The sequence below is a fragment of the Astatotilapia calliptera genome, chromosome 7, assembly GCF_964374335.1.
Source record: "Astatotilapia calliptera chromosome 7, fAstCal68.1, whole genome shotgun sequence".
NCBI classification, from domain to species: Eukaryota; Metazoa; Chordata; class Actinopteri; order Cichliformes; family Cichlidae; genus Astatotilapia; species Astatotilapia calliptera.
This window is the reverse complement of record NC_137428.1, coordinates 692,418-713,624: the sequence shown is the minus strand read 5'-3', so window position 1 is coordinate 713,624 and position 21,207 is coordinate 692,418. Positions and strand designations below refer to the sequence as shown.

The 21,207-nt window shown below is 46.2% G+C and overlaps 1 protein-coding gene across 4 annotated transcripts in view; it reads right to left on the bottom strand.

Annotated features, from left to right (window-relative positions):
• The window catches only part of LOC113025003 (uncharacterized), a 71,379-nt gene that overhangs the window by 33,131 nt on the left and 17,041 nt on the right, over positions 1–21,207 (bottom strand). For 3 of the 4 annotated variants that reach the window (XR_013910235.1, XR_013910236.1, XM_080304033.1), the window contains exons 3-4: positions 10,666–10,710; positions 9,416–9,538 (exon numbers count right to left, since the gene is read on the bottom strand). Coding sequence is in view for 1 of the 4 variants with exons in the window: in XM_080304033.1 (XP_080160159.1) it covers positions 9,416–9,538; positions 10,666–10,710 (168 nt within the window). In the remaining 3 variants the exon portion in view is untranslated. Of the gene's footprint in view, positions 1–9,415; positions 9,539–10,665; positions 10,711–14,584; positions 16,196–21,207 lie in introns of those variants that run through there. The other variant, XR_013910234.1, reaches the window with a different exon arrangement.

Sequence of the window (21,207 nt, the reverse complement as noted above, 5' to 3'; positions counted from 1 at the left end):
CGTGTTTCTTTTTAGGTTTGTTATTTTTCAAATTCTATTTTTATTAAGTTCTGCAGCTTGTTTGCACAACAAGGCTAAATAATTATATAAATGTTTCTGAATCTAAACAGTGGACTTTGGTAGAATTAAAAAATAAGTGTAGTGCAGGTCTATGATGATTTTTACTGCTACTATCATCTAGTTCTGATTCTGGTTCTGTCTTGATTAAGTTCTAAGTAGTCCTGATTTTGAACTGTTGTAGTCCTGTTTAGTTCTGGATCAGTTCTGGGTCTGGTTGAATTGGGGTTTGGTCCTCATGTCTTGATACAGCCCTGATTTTGTTCTGCCTTGCTGCTGAATTTAAAAAATAGTTTTTTAATTAAGCCCCCCCAATCCCACATGCATACTACCCTTTAGGGCTAGGCCCCGGGTGTATCAAATGTCTGCCTCCGCCTCTGGTCCTCACCCACAGAGGGGACGTGTGGATATCTGCTGAGGACATTGGTAGAAACCTCAGACTGAGAGCAGAAAGTCCTGCTTTGAAGTGAATTCATGGTTAATTAGTTTAAACAGATTTGGCTGTGAGCTGCACGCAGACACACAAACTGCTGTGAGATAATGTGAGCTTTAATTTAACCCAACAGGACTTAACTCTCTGCTAAAGAGCCACATTCAAGGACGGTTATCCCATCGCCATTGTGTGTTGTATTAGAACATGCCGCTAATTGTGTTTCTTAATGTGATCTAATCAATCTGAATAAGCGGCCTGTGTGAAGGACACGAGGATACGAGTGCATTCACAGTGAGGGACAAACATTTAGAAACATTTGTATTTAAATCTGCTCAGTGAGCGAGCTCACATTAACTCTGACTGTGTGTGATGGTTTCATCCTGCTCAGATAAGCTGACATGTTCCCCTCCCACAGGGTCAAAAATCCGTCACCGTCACAGCTGCAGCAACACTGGTGCAGTTTTACAGAGCTGTGAAGTCTGCAGCAGGAAATCAGAGTGAAGTCATCTTTTTTCCGTCTATCCATCTGTCCGTGTGTCTGTCAGCCCACCATCCATCCATTCATCCGTCCATCTGCCCATCTGTCTATCCATTCAACCATTCATCCATCCATCCATCCATCTGTCTATCCATTCAACCATCCATCCATCTGTCTATCCATTCAACCATCCATCCATTCATCCGTCCATCCGCCCATCTGTCTATCCATTCAACCATTCATCCATCCATCTGTCTATCCATTCAACCATCCATCCATCTATCCATTCATCCGTCCATCCGCCCATCTGTCTATCCATTCAACCATCCATCCATTCATCCGTCCATCCGCCCATCTGTCTATCCATTCAATCTCTGGACTCTCCACCATTTGACCTTAGAACTGAAGAAGCTTCTCGGATGAGAGGTGAAACGTCTTCAAGTAACTTAAAGAAGTCCAGACGCTTTTCTTTGCAAGCTCCTTTGACTACGATGACCTGGATGACTGAGAACCTTCACAGGCATATCCATTCAACCATTCATCCATCCATCTGTCTATCCATCCATCCATCCATCCATCCATCCATCAGTCTCTCCATCCATCCGTCCATCCATCAGTCTCTCCATCCATCCGTCCATCCATCAGTCTCTCCATCCATCCATCCATCCATCCATCCATCCATCCATCCATCCATCCATCCATCCATCCGTCTATCCATTCAACCATCCATCCATTAGTCTATCCATTCAACCATCCATCAATCCATCCATCCATCCATCTGTCTATCCATTCAACCATTCATCCATCCAGCCATCTGTCTATCCATTCAACCATTCATCCATCCACCCGTCCATTCGTTCATCCGTCCATCCATCCATCCATCCATCCATCCATCCATCCATCCATCCATCCATCCATCCGCCTATCCATCCAACCATCCATCCATCCGTCTATCCATCCGTCTATCCATTCAACCATTCATCCATCCATCCATTCATCTGTCTATCCATTCAACCATTCATCCATCCACCCGTCCGTTCGTCCGTCCGTCCGTCCATCCATCCATCCATCCATCCATCCATCCATCCATCCATCTGTCTATCCATTCAACCATTCATCCATCCATCCATCCGTCTGTCTATCCATTCAACCATCCATCCATCCATCCGTCCATTCATCCATCCATCCATCCATCCATCCATCCATCCATCCATCCATCCATCCATTCAAACATTCATCCATTCATCTGTCTATCGATTCAACCATTCATCCATCCATCCATCCATCCATCCATCTATCCATTCAACCATCCATCCATCCATCCATTCAACCATCTATCCATCCATCCATCCATCCGCCCATCTGTCTATCCATTCAACCATTCATCCATCCATCCGTCTATCCATTCAACCATTCATCCATCCATCCATCTATCCATTCAACCATCTATCCATCCATCCATCCATCCATCCATCCATCCATCCATCCATCCATTCAACCATCTATCCATCCATCCATCCATCTGCCCATCTGTCTATCCATTCAACCATTCATCCATCCATCCGTCTAACCATTCAACCATCCATCCATCCGTCAGTCTGTCCGTCCTTCCATCCATCTTTTCCGGTATGGGAGTGGGTACACTCTGGATGGGTCACCAGTCCATCAGAAAGAAAGACTTCCTGCACATGTCTGAACTTGCTCATGATGACCTTTGACAGAACAGCAGTATCTGATACTCTGGGAAGAAGACAATAAGAGCTCTACAATAACCATCAAAGTGGACTGACTCTTCTTCTCCACATTTTTAAGTTTACAATGTTTAGTTCTATTTTTAAGCACTGGGTGCTGCCCCTCAGCAGGCTTCGGAACCTAGCTAATCCTAAGATAGCTGGTTGAAGGGGAGAAGCTAAACAGCTAGTTTCAGAGAGAGGGTGCACTGAGGGGCTGCACTGAGGCCCAGTGTTGTCAGATATTATTTTGAATCGTGAATCATGGAAAACTACTCTGGTGAAGTCCAGGAATAATAATGTGGAGCTGAAAGCAGCAGATCCACTTTTCAGAGTATATTATTTTTCTTTGTGTGTAAAGTTCTCATTGGCAGCTGTGCTAACACTACGGCACAAACACTGCACACAGAGACACAAAGATGGACTTACAAACTGTGTGTCCGAGTGAGTGGAAGAGGAGAAAACAGAAAACGTTAAACTTAGTGGGAGAATGAAGGGCTTGTTTCAAATATCAGACTGTAATCCTAATATTAAAGTGACTGTAGGAGGAATCATGGTCATTTTCTGTTTTTTTTTTAAATGGAGTTTCTTGCCCTTCTTTAACTACTTGCAGTGGTTTTTGATGTCTGTGGATATATAATCCCACACAACTCATCAGTCCTCCGTGCATCCGGAGGGAGGATCGAAGCTCGTTTTGCTTTAATACAGCAAACATTTGATTCATGACTCATTCTGATGGATGTTAAAGTCGTCCTGATGCGAGTCCTTGGTAAGATGCTGCGTTTCCTCCTCACACTGCTTCATCAGAAGCCCCTCCTCCTGGTCCTGTTATTTGGACCCCTTCCCTCGTGGTGCTGCTCTAAACTGGATTAAACAGCCTGAACATCGTTTTCTGCTGTTTTCCGCCCATTTAATTATGCCGCACTGATGTTCCTCATTCAGCCAACAACCGTGAGCGTGAAAACCGAGCGGGGCGCCGCCATCACAGGAACAGGAGGGGAAAAACCTGTCAATGTCCACAGGATGCTTCATGGAGGTTTATTTTGGCAGCGTGCCCGTGTTGGCGGCGAGGTGCAGACTGACCACTAAGCCCAGAGTTTTCATTAAAAGGTGCTAACTGAAGCCGGCCTCACCCGCCGGCCTCTTCCAACACTCGACCAGATTGTTCGTGCCTCCACCTCAGCCTCACACAGGCAGGTGTTCAAGACTGCAGAGGACACATTTATTCATTTCCTCGAGTCAATCAGAGGCAAAACTTACTTTTCCAAACTCAAACATCGAATGCTTTTCTTCTCAGAGCAGATTATTCTGCATTTACGGCAATGCTCTGACGAGCCATAGGCTGAAAGAGTCAAACTGATCCGGACGAGTAGAAAGCACTGATGCATCTGAATAACGATCAGCTTGAATTAGAGTCCAGAATCTGTTAGTTTGAATGAGTTTTTTCTGACATCTTTGATTTAGAGTCTTCTACAGAAGCAAGGACACATTCTCACAAACACCAGCAGACTGAGAGACCTGCAGGCTGTCTGAATGCAGGATCTCTGGATCGTGCACAGTGCAGGGATTTTCTGTTCCTTTAAATGGTTAACGAGCCAACTAGAACACGGGCCAACTCAACGAGCCACAAAAGCTCCATGTTACACATTTGCAAACATGACAGACACCTGTCCGCCTCAGCGGGACACTCGGGCCTCCGAGAGACGCTCACAGCCGTTGTCCTCGCACAGATCCGGGGGTAGCGCCGACAGTGACCCGGCACAAACCACCGACTGCCTGCCAACAGTCGGGCTCGGTGTGCCGAGCATCTGTCGGCCCTTTGGAGGTGGAGGAGGGACGCGCGGGATGAGTTAGCGCCGCTCGCCTGGAAGCAGCAGGCAAAAAGCACATCAGAAAGGCGTCAGCTTCACTCCTTCCGTTTTGATCAAGCGAGGCATGAAAAGGAGAGCAACGCTGTCAAGTGGCGAGAGGGCTACGCCATTAATGTTGTTATTTCTGCACGGGGAGGTCTGTGCAGCTAATGGAAGGGGGGGCACATTAGGCGAGGCCATATGGAGGGGTCCCTTTGCCGGAGCTCTTGAATAGGCAGCTTAGAGCTGTGTGAAATTCTGCTTGTGTAGAGTTTTCAAAGACAGCCTGCAACAGCTCTGCCATATGTGGCGCTCTGAAAAGCCGGCTCTTTATTGGCTGTGGAGTCACACTTTGACTTAACAATGAATATGAGGAACATATGCTGGGACGGGGTCTCAAAGAGCTGCAGGAGAAGAAAGGAAACCACAGATCGATGCAGGAGCGCCGCTCACAAACAAGGACAATCTCGCCGTTCCCGAGATCCTCCGCTCAGCACCGTGAAATCAAACCGCCACCAAATAAAAGTACAGAGGCTCCGGCGAATGGCTGTGGAGAAATTATCAGTCCCTCCCATCTGCTGGGAGCCGAGCCGCCTCCCTTCAGGCTCGCTGTCTGCTCAGATATTAATTACCATGTAATTACAATATCATTACACACGCCCGCTGTCTGGCTGCTGGGCCGCTCCAATCGCACGCAGGCCTAATGAGCGTGGACCCGCCATCCCGATGGCGCGCAGCGGAAGGCCAGTCGGCGCCGGCGTGTTTGAGCCCCCCGAAATCTCCAGACCCCGAGACACAAAACAGCTCAACGAGCTGACCACAGACAGGAAGACGCACATGCGATAAGGCCGTGTTGTTGCTGCGTTTCTTCATTTTATCAGTTTGATAAAATCTCTGACTTTTAATTTTTTTTTTCCATATTTGTGTCCGTTTCTGTCTCTTTGTCATTGTTTTGCGTTTCTTTGTATTTGTGCTTCTTAGCTTTTGGCAGGGTTTAGTCTCTGTGCGGTGGTTCGGCGTCTCTGTGCACGCCGTGTTCGGTAATCCGTCCATGTTGCTGTGATTAACCTGATGGCAGGCTGTCAGAGCTGTCAGCCTCTTTGAAGAGAGGGCTGCACGGCTCGCAGCGCAGTGCTGCATTTCTGCAGGTGTTTCAAACAAACACACAGGACGTCTGAGTGAGGCCAGTTTACATGAACTGAATTTTACATTAACCCCGCCCTCTGCTCGCGTGAACGTCCGACTTGTTTAAACTCGCCGTGGTGACGGGAGACAGGAGGTGAGGGAGCTGCTCTCTGTGATATGGGCGCTCAGCTAATTGAGGCAGAAGGCAGAGGTGTTCTGTTGTGTTCAGATGATTCATGTTAACGAAGCCAAACTCACCCCCTTCATGTACGGCAGGTTTGCATCACAGGAGGCCGTCAGCGGCAGCCGGAAAGAGTCAGAACACAGAAGCCGATGAATTCACAGTGAAACAGCCTGAGAGCAGGACTGAAAACAGGAGGGACAAAAGCTGCTGGCTGCTAAACTACTGTCCAAACTAACGTGGAACAAACACATCCCGTCGATTGATTTATTGGTCATGACCTTTCACTCATTCAAGAGTCGAAGTGCTGCTATATTTATTACTGCACTGCAGTGGTTTGTATCATATCTATCTAATAGACTCCAGTTTGTGCATGTAAATGGAGAGTCCTCTTCACACACTGAGGTTAATTATGGAGTTCCACAGGGTTCAGTGCTAGGACCAATTCTGTTTACATTATACATGCTTCAAATTCAAATTCAAATTTTATTTGTCACGTACACAGTCATACACAGTACGATATGTAGTGAAATGCTTGGACAACTGCTCGTGACCTAAAGAAAACAAAAAAGGAAAAGGCTATGAATAAGATAGGAAATAAATATGAAAAATTAAAATGCTTCCTTTAGGCAGCATCATTAGAAGACATAGCATACATTTACACTGCTATGCAGATGACACCCAGCTCTATCTGTCCATGAAGCCAGATAACACACACCAATGAGTTAAACTGCAGGAATGTCTTAAAGACATAAAGACCTGGATGGCCGCTAACTTTCTGCTTCTTAATTCAGATAAAGCCAATAAAACCTGTCAGTCACTTTGTGTTTACACACCTCTCTGCATTTAATCATTAGTTATTATTAATCTCTGGCTGCACAGCGTGCCTTTGTCCTGTCCTCCCTTCACTCCTGGTTTTGGTGGTGAGACGGTAAAGTTTTATTTTAAAGGTGAACCTTCTGTGTTTCAGTTTGCATTACACTTTTTCTATTTTCAGCACAGCACAGCTCAAAAACAAAAATGACAATTCATGCAACCTACAAGTGGGTGCAATAACAGGTAGGTGTTCTGCAGCAACCACTCCCCAGGGCACATTTTTCCCTAGCAACTGGAGGTTACCATGTGGTCGCTGACCGGTCTCTGGGCCTAAATCCACGTATGTTGGTCCCACCCAAGCCTCTGTGCTGGATGGATGTTTTACCCGTGGTTCCACATGCTAGCTTCATTTTGTTATCATTTGTGCGTTTATATGAATTTTTATTTATTTTGGAGCATTTTCTCCACCGTTCAGAGCTTTTTACCTGACCTTGTGAATGCAGGCAGTCTGCTATAAAACATTTTGTACTAGAATTAAAGAGTTTGTAGGTACAAACGTGTTTCGCCTGCATAAAGAGAATTGATGTAAGTGTGAATATAACCACAGTGTATGTTAAACACTTCATGGATCAGGTTTCATTGAACAAAATCATTTTTTCTGTGTAAAAATCTACAGTGTGACTCCTCGGTTAGCTTAAGTGAAGCTGTTATAAGCTCAGCTTTATTCATGAAAATGATTACAGCTCTTCTCACACGTCAGCGTAGTTTACTCAGGACGGTCCAGACAGTAACCATGAAGCCTCCGTCCTCAGTCTTCTGTTTATCTGATCCTCGTCCTCACCTGCTGCCTGACTCTCAGCAGCTTCTTATCCAAACTAATAGGATCATTACCCCCCCTCCATTCATTCAGCTGCACTCCCCTTTCTTTCTTTTCAATAAGCAGATTACTAACGTCTTTGTTGCTCTTTGAACATTTAATTTCCTTAAGCCAATTATTTTGTGAAAGCGTCCGGCTCTGAAGCCATTTATCGACGTTTGCTGACAGCGTGGTGACGGCAGAGCTCAGGTGGAGCGGCAGGCTGCAGCATGGAACCAGAGGAACACTTATTATTAAATGAACCAATTATTACTGTCTGCAAAAGTAAAGCCACACCTACTTCCTGCTTCCAGTAGAGAGCCTCAGATTAAAGGCGGTTCCTGTCCAAAACAACACAACAAAGTTAGGAGGCAGACTGGGAGCTTTGAAAGTTTGGGTCCAGAGGTCAGTTCATGGTCTCCAATGAGCTGAGGCGAAGCTTAGCAGGAAGCTGCCTGTGAGGACTCACTGCTGCCTCTGCTGGGCATCAGAGGACCTGCAGGTTTTGATGTTTAATTGTTGGTTTTCACTTGTTTTTGGCGAGATGTAGCAAAAGAAAACTCAGACAGAGACCAGTCGGTGATTCTCTGGAAACCTCCGGTCGCTGGAGAAAACCATGTCACCAGATCAGTGGCTGCTGTTGCTGGCTGTCACCAGATGAAATCAGTCACAAAGACGGTGTTGCACCACCGTAAACGGTTGTGTTTTTACACTGCAACCAAAACATTTCCGAAGGTGCAGTTCTTATTGTGAAGGCAACTGTAATTCTCTTCATTTTGGGGTGAGTCGATCTTCTGTTCTTCGACTGCAGCTAGCTCAGAATGCTGCTGCACGTCTTTTGACTGGCACTCGTAGATGCGAGCACATCACCCAGTTTTATATTCACTTCATTGGCTGCCCGTGCATTTTAGGATCATTTTAAGCTGCTTTTATTTGTTTTTAAATGTCTGTCCAATGCTGCCCCTCTGTACCTCTCTGAGCTCTTCATCCACACATACCCTCCCGGCCCCTCAGGTGGGCAGACCAGCTCCTCCTGAGCGTGCCCAGGACTAATCGTGAGCTCAGAGGGGATCGGGCGTTTGCTGTGGCAGCACCAAAACTGTGGAATGAGTTGCCTTTACATGTTAGACAGGACCTTCCTTATCTGTTTTTAAATCACGTCTTAAAACATATTTATTTACCTTGGCTTTCAGCACAGCAGGACTTGTTGATGTCTCTTAATATGTTTCTTATTAATTACATTATTTTTAATTTTAAGATATTCTATATGGAATTTAAACTGTTTTCTCTTTCTTCTATATTTGTAGCACCCCTAACCCTTATAAATAAAGATGCTATGCTATACTTCGAGCAGACAAGCCAGCATCTTCTATACAGATACGGGCAACAGGCTTTCAGTGCAGCATGGTCAACCTCTCTGTGACAGGTTCCACCCACTGACACCAGCTACCACCCACCAGCTGGTTGGTGAATGCACATATTTCCATGGGAGACCGGCCCGTGTGACCTTTCTGTTCTCTAATCCTCCTCCGTGAAGCTCTTTGAGCTGCACGTGTGAAACAGAAATAATTCAGTCATCCTATGAAAATATGACCTGTGAGCAGGTAAGCAAGTGTTTTACTTACAGTGATGAAATCCTGACGAGGTGAGAAAAGAGGAAAGGAAAAAGGAAAGAGTTCAAGTGTTTAGAGGATGAATCAGAATAGCGGCGTGCTCACTATCTCCGCCTATAAGTCCTACTGCACGCGCTCCAGCTAATGCACCAGACTCTATTCAAGCATCGCTGTGTGTGTAACAAACACTGATGGCTTTAATCCAGCAGCTACTGATCACTAAATGACACCTTCTGCGTCAGAGCACCGCACAGGAGCACTAGGTCTGAAGCGGACCTTCTTTAGCACGAGCCCGGGCTCCTGAGCGAGCAGCCGGCGCTGGGTGGCCACGTTCCCCACGGCACAGCTCTTCAGCCACTCCTTCTCCAGAGGATCCAGAGAAACCCTGTGGAACAGAGACTGGGGGAGGAAGGGGATGGAGAGGAAAGGAGAGGAAGGTGACCTCCATCTGTATTTAAACTATAACCGAACACCAATGAAGAAGCGACGAAGCCCAGGCTGTCTCCGCCCCCTGACATTTGGAACTGTTGAGCGAGGTGAACGTGTTTTCTTCCAAACTTTCAGTTTGATGCTAAAAACTGATTTTGTAACATTTCCTCTAGTGTCTTGATTTTCTGTCATAAACTGGCGTCCTCGTTGTCCTCTAGCCAAGGCGGGGGCTGCTGGGCGGCGGGCGAGCGGGGATCCTGACGCCATTAGTGGTGTTTATTGGCCAGCAGGGTGCTGCGAAGCACCACCCAGGCCTTTAATCAGAGGCCTGCCGGGCTGTCCTCACTGTTTACCTGATAGCTCCGTGTTAATTACACAGCCTGGGCGGGCACAGAGGGAGGCCGTCCTTCAGCTTGATGGCACGCCGTGGCGGCGAGCAACACGGCTAACGGCTCGCAGTCGACCCTGATGCAGCAGGAAGAAAACACGTCCAGCTCAGTGCACGTTTAAAACTTGTTTCCAGCACAGAGACGTGTTTTCAGTCAGCTGCAGAGGAAACCTGCCCTCAGCTTGGCGTAGGCGTCCGAAGGGCTGAGACTCAGAAACCAACCGAGAGCTGTACACTCATGGACACCAGATAGTAGTTTAGTCTGGTTTGGTCTGATTTGGAGCTCGTGTTGGACTGACGAGAGGCTGGACTTTACCTCGGTCAGTAAAGTATAACTGGTGTCGCAGTAGACGCTGGTTAATCCAAGCCGGAGCCTGAACAAACTGAAGCCACAAACATCGATCAGACTCCGCGATCTGGACACGAATCAATAACGAAACTGTCGCTCTGCAAACTTACAGCCCAGTAACAGGCGGACAGTTCCTGCTGGGTCCAGTCAGACAGCAGCAGGAGGCCATCACAGCCAATGAGCAGCCAGCGCTGTGTCATTATGGGACATCACCATGGGAACGGCATTGGGGGGAGGGTCTGTTTCAGCTCTTTCACACACACACACACACACACACACACACACACACACACACACACACACACACACACACACACACACACACACACACACACACAGCGAAGGCTCTTTGTGTCTCACCATGACGGAGGACGTTGTGACGCTCCTCGTGTCGTCCTCCTCGCTCTGCCAAACAACAACAACACAAACTCATCAACATTCACAGAAAACTTTTAGCTCTGACATCCCCGTCAGACAGAATCTTTACACCGAGTTCTCAGCACAAAATATTTCTACTGCTTTGACATACAGCGCTCCCTCGTTTATCGCGGGAGTTACGTTCTAAAAATAACTAGCGACAGGTGAAATCCACGAAGTAGCCAACTTTATTTTTTACAATTATTATAGATGTTTTAAGGCTGTGAAACCCCTCACCACACACTTTATGCACTTTCCCACACAGGCATGAACATTTTCACACTCTTCTCTCTTGTTTAAACGCTCTCAAAGTTTAAACCTTCGTAGAAAAATAAGTCCAGTGTTATCGAATGAAACCAAAGATCAAATCAGCTGCCAAAGAATTCAACAGTAACGAATCATTAACGAATCAATGGTGCGGAAGTAGACAAAGCAAGAAGAATGAGATGAGTAAAGTTTGACTTATCTGACTGTTTTGTTTCCTTAATGCACCTTATAATCCAAAAAATATGGTAACTTCTGCCTTTGGCACAGACCTTCCCAAAGTGTGGGGCCCGCCCCCAAGGGGGGGCACAGAGCCATTGCAAGGGGGGGGTAAGAAAAGGGGAAAAATAAAAAACAACGCTTGGACACTGCTAGCACGGCGCCCACACAAACGCAAAGCAGGAGATGAAGCATCGCTGAATATGTTTCCAAACCAACTTCATTCTAAGCCAAAGAAAATATGGTGAAGCAAATCTGCCCTTTGGCTTCACCTGCACAGGTGCTGAGGCAGGTCTCCCTGCAGGTCTTCCCTGCGTGGGGAGCAGCGCTGGGCTGTTTAAATCACGGACAAACAGGATCCCACAGTTGTTTATATTTTTAACCACAGAGAGGCATTTTTGAAAAATGTATTGACAGCAATGTTGAACATTATTACACAGGAAAAAACAACTACATGTAAAATAATGACACCGTGAGCCTCTGCCTTTGTAATGGAGGGACAGTAACTGCGTGTAAACCTGCAGACAGTCAGATTAACAGTATTTCGTCTCTATCATTCTGCGATTCATCTCCTGTAAACAATAACGTGGCCACAGCGTGGCGTGAAAAAGGCACATAGCTTTGACGCTGCGTGACCAACTCTGCATTCCTCGTCCACACGGAAACGCAAAAAAAGGAGTTTTAAAAGTCTGTTTTCGGTGATTCGAAACGCCGTTTACGTGGACGAAACAGCTGCGTGTTCAAAATCACCCGTGTACGCAGCGTAAAAGAGTTAGTGGTTTATTTATTACCAGAGGTGTGGACTCGAGTCACATGACTTGGACTCGAGTCAGACTCGAGTCATTAATTTTATGACTTTAGACTTGACTTGAAAAAATGTTCTAAGACTTGTGACTTGACTTGGACTTTTACACCAATGACTTGGGACTTGAATTGGACTTGAACCGGTTTACTTGAAAAGACTTGATATTTTACCCCAAATATAAAATTTAACATGCATATTATATAGAGATTGAAAATGTGACGTCATTCACGGGTAGAACCGCAAAGGATTCTGGGAACTCGTGGCAAGCGGTACTAGCGCACGCAGGCTTTCAATTAAAATCAGTCACACAGCAATAAAAAGAAACACAAAAATGTCAAGAAGCCGTTGTATTATTAACTGCAATAGCCGGTCGCATGACAGCCACGGGAAGCCGACGGGTAAAGAGATCGGTTGTTATCGGATTACGTCGTTGAAGAGAAATTGTTCGAGCCATGTTTCCAAAGTAACAAAGACGCGACGGATGGCCTGGATTGCAGCCATTCAAAGATCAAATATAACGTCCCAGAACCCTCCAGCTCACAGGTTAGTCTGCTCCAAGCGAAGGTCAGTCTGCTGTTGTAGTTAATGCGTCATTTTTCTTAACATAATTGGTGATATAGGTTACAAGCAAGTCTGGCGCTGAACAGAAATTGTCACGCTATGCTCCTTTGTTTATTGTGCATAAATAGTGAATTGTCCTGACACAATATTGCGTTTCGCTTCTGTTATTATGGTACATTGACAAAAACATATACTTTTATTCACAGGATAAAACAGGTTTTTTGTATCACTAATTGCCCAGTACGATTACAGCATACAATATTATTGTCACTGCTACATTTCTGTGATGCTACCAGAAATTATTTCCACTGCTAATTAATTACCGTTGAGCTCAAAGGTCCTATTAATAAACGGTTAAGGAATGTGTATTTATGACGACGATTTGTGAGACTGGTAAACTTATGATACGTACGATGGTCTTTCGTTCTACACGGTGCATTTCAAGGTCCTGCACCCATCCGTCGGTAAACTGTACCTGGGCTTGTTGCAGTGACCTGAAGTTACTAAACTGAACCGTATGATTATAAATAATGCATATAAATATGCTAAGATGAGATGGCTGACTTCATCTAACTAGCAAATGTTTTCCAGGCTACGTTGGTGATACAGTTTTTTTTAATATGTATGATATTTTTGTCATGCGATTTTAAAGCCGGTCCTACAACCGCATCCAAGAATAACATGCAGCTTATCTCAGAACTGTCGGTGAAAATTATTCTTGGAGCTAAGTTTAATTGAGCTGCATTTTAAAGAGGTACAATTTCACAATTTGTGTATATTTTCTAAGTTCACTATTTTGTCATGTGTTGAGAAAAACACAGATTTTAAAATTACATGGTCTAATATTTACATTTAGCATAACTGCAACATTATTTTTTCGTTTTTTTTTTTAAAGACTCGAAAGGACTTGAAATTCAAAGTTTCAGACTTGTGACTTGACTCGGACTTTTACACCAGTGACTTGAGACTCGACTCTGACTTGCCTGACATTACTTGAGACTTGACTTGAGACTTGAGGATAAAGACTTGAGACTTACTTGAGACTTGCAAAACAATGACTTGGTCCCACCTCTGTTTATTACTACCTGCAGTTTACTTGTATTTGCTTAACTGTTTACTAAATGTTTGAGGTGTAAAATAAACCACAATGGAGCAAAATATGGGCGTGTGTGGGTGGAGGACGTGTGCGTGCGCGCATTTTTCTTATAAAACAAAGGCAGCAAAAAAAGTTTTAGCATGTCCAGAAGTCCAACTGTTTGTGCGATGGTTAGCATCTTCCTACCGCAGGAGCCTCTGACGGTGCAAAGCGTTTCGTCGACAGTGTTGTGTTTGCTTGGGAGAAAACTTACAAACATGCAGTGCAGCACTTCAGAGTCACACTGTAGAGATGAAAGATTTACGTAAACTTGACAAGCTGAACGCATTCTGTACTGCACAGGAGACACGGCGCGAGATTGATTGACAATGGGCTAGGCCACAAAAGGTGAACCGCGTTATAGCGAGGGACCACTGTATTTTAAAAGTTTATAACATTATTAATTGTTCTGAAACATCCTTCAGAGCGTTTGGCGGCGTGTGAGCACAAACCCGATCAGTGAAATCTGAGCGATGCTGTAGGACGACGGGTGACTCCACGCCAGATTTTGGTTTTTCTTGGAAAAGTATCCAGTTTTTTCTTCACATTTGTTTTTACATGTTTCTGAATGTCATGAAATATTAGAGTTTTTTTATTTTTAGATTACCGTATTTTCACGACCATAAGGCGCACTGTGCTAAAAGGCGCAGTCTCAGTTATGTGTGCCCTTACTGTATTTAACACACACATAAGGCGCACTGGACCATAGGGCGCATACAAGTACCGTATGCGTATTTAAAAATAAAGCGGGAGCAAACCTGAGTTCGGTACCTTACTCACATTTCTATTACCAATAATCGTCATCATCAACAACACACAAGCATACAAGTGTGCGTATTTAAAAATAAAGCAGGAGCAAAACGAAGTTTGGTACTCACATTTTTATCATCAATCAAACCCATGGAAGTCCTCATCCTCTGTGTCTGAATTGAACAGCTGCGCTAAATCTCCATCAAACATGCCAGGTTCACTGTCTTCACTGTCAGAGTCACTTTCCGTGCCGTGCGGCTCCTCGGAAACGATGCCGGCTTTTGCGAAAGCTCGAACAACAGTGCCAGCAGACATGTTAGCCCAAGCATCTACAATCCATTGGCAAATTGTGGCGTAACTCGCCCGGCGCTGCCTTCCACTCTTAGTGAAACTGTGGTCTCCACCGGTCATCCATCGCTCCCAGGCCGCTCGCAGCCTTACTTTGAACGGGCGGTTCACACCGATGTCCAGCGGTTGGAGTTCCTTTGTCAGGCCTCCCGGAATGACAGCAAGCTCACAGTTCCTTTGTTTCATTAGTTTTTTCACATCGGCTGTGAGATGGGCACGCATAGAGTCACAGATTAAGAGCGATGGTGATGCGTGGAAAAAACCACCTGGTCTCCTTACATACACCTCCCTCAGCCACTCTTTCATCATTTCCTCATCCATCCAGCCCTTTTCATTTGCCTTAATGATGATTTCTGCTGGAAACTTCTCTTTAGGCAAAGTCTTTCGCTTTAAAATCACCATAGGCGGCAGTTTCTGTCCATTAGCATGGCAGCCAAGCACAACAGTGAAACAAGACTTTTCAAACCCCGTTGTGCGTATCGCTACCGTGCTGGTCCCCTTCTTCTCCACAGTGTGACTCACCGGGATGTCAAAAGTGAGCGGGACCTCGTCCATGTTTGTGATGTGGCTGGGCTGGATGTTTTTGTTGCCGATGTGTTTGCTGCAGTAGGAGCGGAAGATGGCCAGCTTTTCCTTATAATCCGCTGGAAGTTGCTGCGCTACCGTAGTCCTGGTCCGGATGGAAAAATGGCACCGTTTCATAAAATGAAAGCACCAAGACGGACCTCCTTGGAAATGTTCAATGTTCATCTCTTCAGCTAGTGAAACTGCTTTTAGCCGAATGGTGACCGTCGAAACGCTTCTCCCACTCGCTCTTTGCTCGATGATCCACCGCTCGAGTCTTTCCTCTAACTCGGGCCACCTCGCCTTATGTCCGCGGAAACTCAGCTGCGTTTTCTTGACCTGCCGGAGCTTGTTTTCCAGCTTCCTCCATTTGCGAACCATCGATTCGTTAATCTTAAATTCTCTCACTGCTGCTCGATTTCCATGTTCCTCCGCGTAGCTGATGGCCTTCAGTTTAAACTGTGCTTCGTAAGCGTGTCTCTTTGCCATTTTCAGGGTTGTTAAAACAACGATGTCCTGCATAATGCACATACCTGTTCTTTTATACAGGTATGTGCGATTGTCCCGGTATATACGATCAACGCCCACACTTCACCCTTGGCCGGGCCAGCGGGTGCGGAAACCCCTGGCTGAGAAGCAGGAAGGCTCACAGCTGGCTCTGGGTGCTGTGGCTGCAGGTCCGGGAACTGAACAGGATGGTAGACCGGCGACTGGGAAACAGGGGGCGACTGGACTGACTGGACAGGGGACTGAGCTACAGGAGGTGACTGGAGGACAGGAGGGGACTGAGCTACAGGAGGTGACTGGAGGACAGGAGGAGACTGGACAGCAGGTGAGGGAACTGACTGGAGGGAAAGCTGAACAGCAGGTGAGGGAACTGACTGGAGTGGAGATGCTAAGGGAGGAACAGAGGCAGGTGTGGCTGCTGGCTGAGCTACAGATTGAGCTAGTGACGGAGATAAAATTACGGCTTGGGCTCGTAAGGCTGGTGCCTGGGCAGGGGACAGCTCAGCTAATCTAACTAGGGATAGTGCGAGGGCGTGAAAGGCTGGGTCAGGAGGTGGATGAAGTGGTGAAGTAGCAGGTGGACCGGTTAGCTCCTCCAAGCCTCCAGGGAGGTCAAGCTGGGTTCTGGTTGCCCTCAACCTGGGCGCTGGGACGGGCACGGAAGGTGGCTGGACACCAGTCACCCCCACCTGAGAAACAGAAGCGGGTGTGGAGGTAGACCGGGTCGCAGCTGCCCTCCTCCTGGGAGCTGGCACTGGTGTGGGCATAGACTGGGCCCCTGTGCTGGTGGGAAATGGCTGAATACTGGGTGTGGAAATAGTGACGGTGTGTGTGTTACTGGCAGGTTTATTGGAGATTGTTCTGATTTTTCTGCCACCACTATTTACAGTCTTTGGGGGAGCAGAGCAGAACAAATCTTCCCAGTCCACAGAATCCTCCAGGAGGGAAACATCCCATGAATGAGAGATGGGTTTATTGTGCGTTTTAAGTGAATAATCAGATGGTGAGTGCGAAAAACAGTCACTGGAGCTCACCATCGGGAGTGGCTGAAAGTAGTCCGTTCTATGGCGGCGTGTGCGCCGCTTTCTCTGGGAAGCGGAAGCGGCCGGGGAAAACAGCAGAGCCTCTGGCGCGGTAGCCTCCGTTGAGCCGAGGTGGGAGGCGTAGCCGTTGTGCCGCGGCGATGGTGGAGGTCCGGCGGATGAGGCGGCGGGTGTGGGAGCGAGGAGCGGAGTGGCGAGAGAGGGAGTGGCCGAAGCGCGGCGTGGAACGTCCACTCTCCACGGCAAATGCTCCGGTACAGGTGAGGCAGCAGGTGGGGGAACGCGGCGTCTCCGAGGCCCGCCCAGAGCCAAGCGAGTGCCCTCGAAGACGTGCTCTCGCTCCGCGAAGAGCCGCTGTCTCTCCTTGAGCTTTTCCGCCCACAAGGAGAGCGCTACCTCCTGCCGCTCGTAGAGGTCCGAGTCCGCTGGGTTCCAAACGTGTCTTCGTGGCACGGGTCGTGTCATTCTGTCAGCGGTTGGGTGGAGGCGAGGAAGAAGGAACCCAAACGCAGGACTCGCAGGTAGGTGACGATTTATTATAAGGAGTGGATGAACAGAACAAAGGGAGAAAATGGCTGGCTGGACGACTGACTGAAGCACTGACTGACTAACTGAACATACAGACGGAGAGACAACATCACAATAACATCAATGACACGACATTGGACTGGTTGAACTGAGGGACATAAATACACAGGCTGAGTGATGAGAGATTAGAACCTGGTGAGTACACAGCTGAACATAATGAACTAATGATAAACGGGAAGAGGACGGAACATAATGCACATGGACCAAGGCTAACACAATAAAACAGGAAGTGGAACAGGCAGAAGATAAACAGTGAACGTGAACTGAAAATACTGGGTCACCGACCCAGGAACCCTGACATAAGTGCGCCTTATGGTCGTGAAAATACGGTAAAATATTACTTTTTTTTTCAAATATTACATAACTCTCCTAAATTAGTTTACTTTTCAAAAAAAATGCAGCCACATTTTTTCCTGACGCTGAATGATTTTTGATTGGTGTTTGTTTCCTGAGTGGAAGCAGAGTGGACCTGCAGCCTGCGTTCACAGGACATGCATTCATAATTATCTCTGGGATCATTTGTGATGTGTTTGCTGTGTGAACATCATGTAAGGCTCCAGCAGACTGACAGTGATGCTCCCTGAAGGAGCGCTAAAGGCTAATATCTAACGAATCCATTAAATCCCTAAAAAGACGGTTACAGCTCTCAAAGGCTCGATAAAACACACTTCAGAGGACTCTGAGAGGATGAGGCAGCTTTCATCTCTCAACCTGACATATTTATTTACAGTCTGTGGTGAGCTTGGCAGATTGGAGGGGTCTCCTCTCGGCGTGTTAACGAGCGCCGTTCGTTTATTCTTTCATTTCTTCCCTGAATAAATCCCTTTCATGTTCGCTGTTTCAGTCATTGTGTCGCTCGCAGTCCTCTTCACTTCTCCAGTCGCTCTTTGTGTCATCGGGAGAAAATAAAAGTACAGTTGACTCCCCAGACTCCACCGATAACGCTTGCTGTTAGGATAGAAACCGAGTCGAGGAGTAAAAACCCGTTAAGCCTACATCCATTATGTCAAACCTCTGGAAACGTAGCTACACTGATGTCTGCAGCTGTCGGCGAGTGTAAGGGTTTCGTCCAGACACAAGCGTTCGTAAAGTTTAGTCTTGCAGCACATGTGCAGCATACAGCTGACACTGTTTGATGTTTTCAGGTAAAGACTAAAGGTGTTCCAGACTGACTGTATTCGAATGATTGCGGGAAGAATTGTTGAAGACTGGTATTTAGACTAGTTTTAGACTGGTTTAGACTGGTGTTGGACTAGTTCTAGACTGGTGTTGGACTAGTTCTAGACTGGTATTGGACTAGTTTTAGACTGGTATTGGACTAGTTCTAGACTGGTATTGGACTAGTTTTAGACTGGTTTAGACTGGTGTTGGACTAGTTCTAGACTGGTGTTGGACTAGTTCTAGACTGGTATTGGACTAGTTTTAGACTGGTATTGAACTAGTTCTAGACTGGTATTTAGACTAGTTTTAGACTGGTTTAGACTGGTGTTGGACTAGTTCTAGACTGGTATTTAGACTGGTATTGGACTAGTTTTAGACTGGTGTTGGACTAGTTTTAGACTGGTATTGGACTAGTTTTAGACTGGTATTGGACTAGTACTAGACTGGTATTTAGACTAGTTTTAGACTGGTTTAGACTGGTGTTGGACTAGTTCTAGACTGGTATTTAGACTGGTGTTGGACAAGTTCTAGACTGGTATTTAGACTGGTATTGGACTAGTTCTAGACTGGTATTGGACTAGTTTTAGACTGGTATTGGACTAGTTCTAGACTGGTATTGGACTAGTTTTAGACTGGTTTAGACTGGTGTTGGACTAGTTCTAGACTGGTGTTGGACTAGTTCTAGACTGGTATTGGACTAGTTTTAGACTGGTATTGAACTAGTTCTAGACTGGTATTTAGACTAGTTTTAGACTGGTATTGGACTAGTTCTAGACTGGTATTTAGACTAGTTTTAGACTGGTTTAGACTGGTGTTGGACTAGTTCTAGACTGGTATTTAGACTGGTGTTGGACAAGTTCTAGACTGGTATTTAGACTGGTATTGGACTAGTTCTAGACTGGTATTGGACTAGTTTTAGACTGGTATTGGACTAGTTTTAGACTGGTATTGGACTAGTTCTAGACTGGTATTGGACTAGTTCTAGACTGGTATTTAGACTAGTTTTAGACTTGTTTAGACTGGTGTTGGACTAGTTCTAGACTGGTGTTGGACAAGTTTTAGACTGGTATTTAGACTGGTGTTGGACTAGTTCTAGACTGGTATTGGACTAGTTCTAGACTGGTATTTAGACCCACTTTAGACTGGTATTGGCCTTTGTTTGGACAGTGTCCAGTTTCAGGACTTCTTGTTCATTGAAGACAGTTCTTCAGACGCCTCTCTGACAGTGAGGGTTAGAATCTGAGATGAACGTCTGCATGTTCTTCTGAGAAAACTGCTCCACATTCACTGAAAACACAGAGGCACAAAGGATTATGGGTAATAATGGAAAAAACAGCCCTCTGAGCTCTGCAGGATGACGTCCTATGATGGACATTCACTGTGTGGAACAGAGTGCTGGTTTGTTGGTAAGGAGGAGCGTGAATCCCTGGAGAGGAGGAGGACGCTCTTCATCTTCCTCATTAGTGGTCCAACTCACACTCACAGAGGAGTCTCAGTAAGCGACTGTGGGACAAGCAGAAGCTGTTTCAGGTATTTTCATGTAGTTTAAAGTCATTATATCTGCAGTCAGTCAAGGTTTGAATTGATCAGGATAAAATAACCGTACATAAAATAATGAAACAGTGTGAACTACTTCCACCCGGCCTCAAACAGTTTTGGTGCATGGGGGTGGGGGGGTGGGGGTGCATCGTGTGCACAGAGCAGCTTCCCTGTGGTATCAGGGTTGGATGTGATGAAGTGAGGTGAGATGACAGATTCTCAAACTGCATGTAATTAAAACATGGAAACATCTGCGCAGAATTACATAGTGCCTCTGCAAAGGCTGGAGACACTCGTGCCGTCATCCTGTCAAGACAAAAAAACATTCCCCAGGAATCTGGAGAGTGACCTTTCCCCCCTCCCTCATCATCCTCACCCTCCGCTGCTCCCGTCCTGAAGCCCTCTCCTCCACGAGAAGCAACAAGATAATTAAATCAAGTCATTCGGTGTCGAGGAGACATGAATAAGGGCCCGTTAGCCAGCAGTTAGCATAACAAAAGCCTTCCTCAGCCACTTCCACTGCTCCGTCTATTCAGGCTGTCAAAACACGGCCGCCTGGCTTTTCCTTCTCTTCCTTCTCCTCCTCAGATCCCCTGACAACGACCAAGGAGGGAGGAAAGCCTCCCACTTCTCATCACTATTCAGGAGCGGCCTCTTTGTATGCCAATCGCCCGTCCTAATTGGTGGTGTTTACAAGCCGCTCAATCAAACCACAGAGCAGTGAAGTCCTGCAGAGTGGGCAACGGCTTAAAAAAGGAGAGGAGGAGGAGGAGGTGAAGGCTGAGGAGTCCCAGTCTCAAAGGCCGCTCAGAGAAATGATCTCAGAACTGTTTGAGCATCTAAAGACACAGAGCTTAAAGTCACTGTTACATAAAAAAGGAAAGGAAGAAAGAAAAGGCTGCAGAGATAAAAAAAGATAGGAAATATGAATTTATACACGGAAAATAAAAATGACAGACGAACCAGGAAAAGAAGTTTGCTATTGAAACATTAGCCATTAA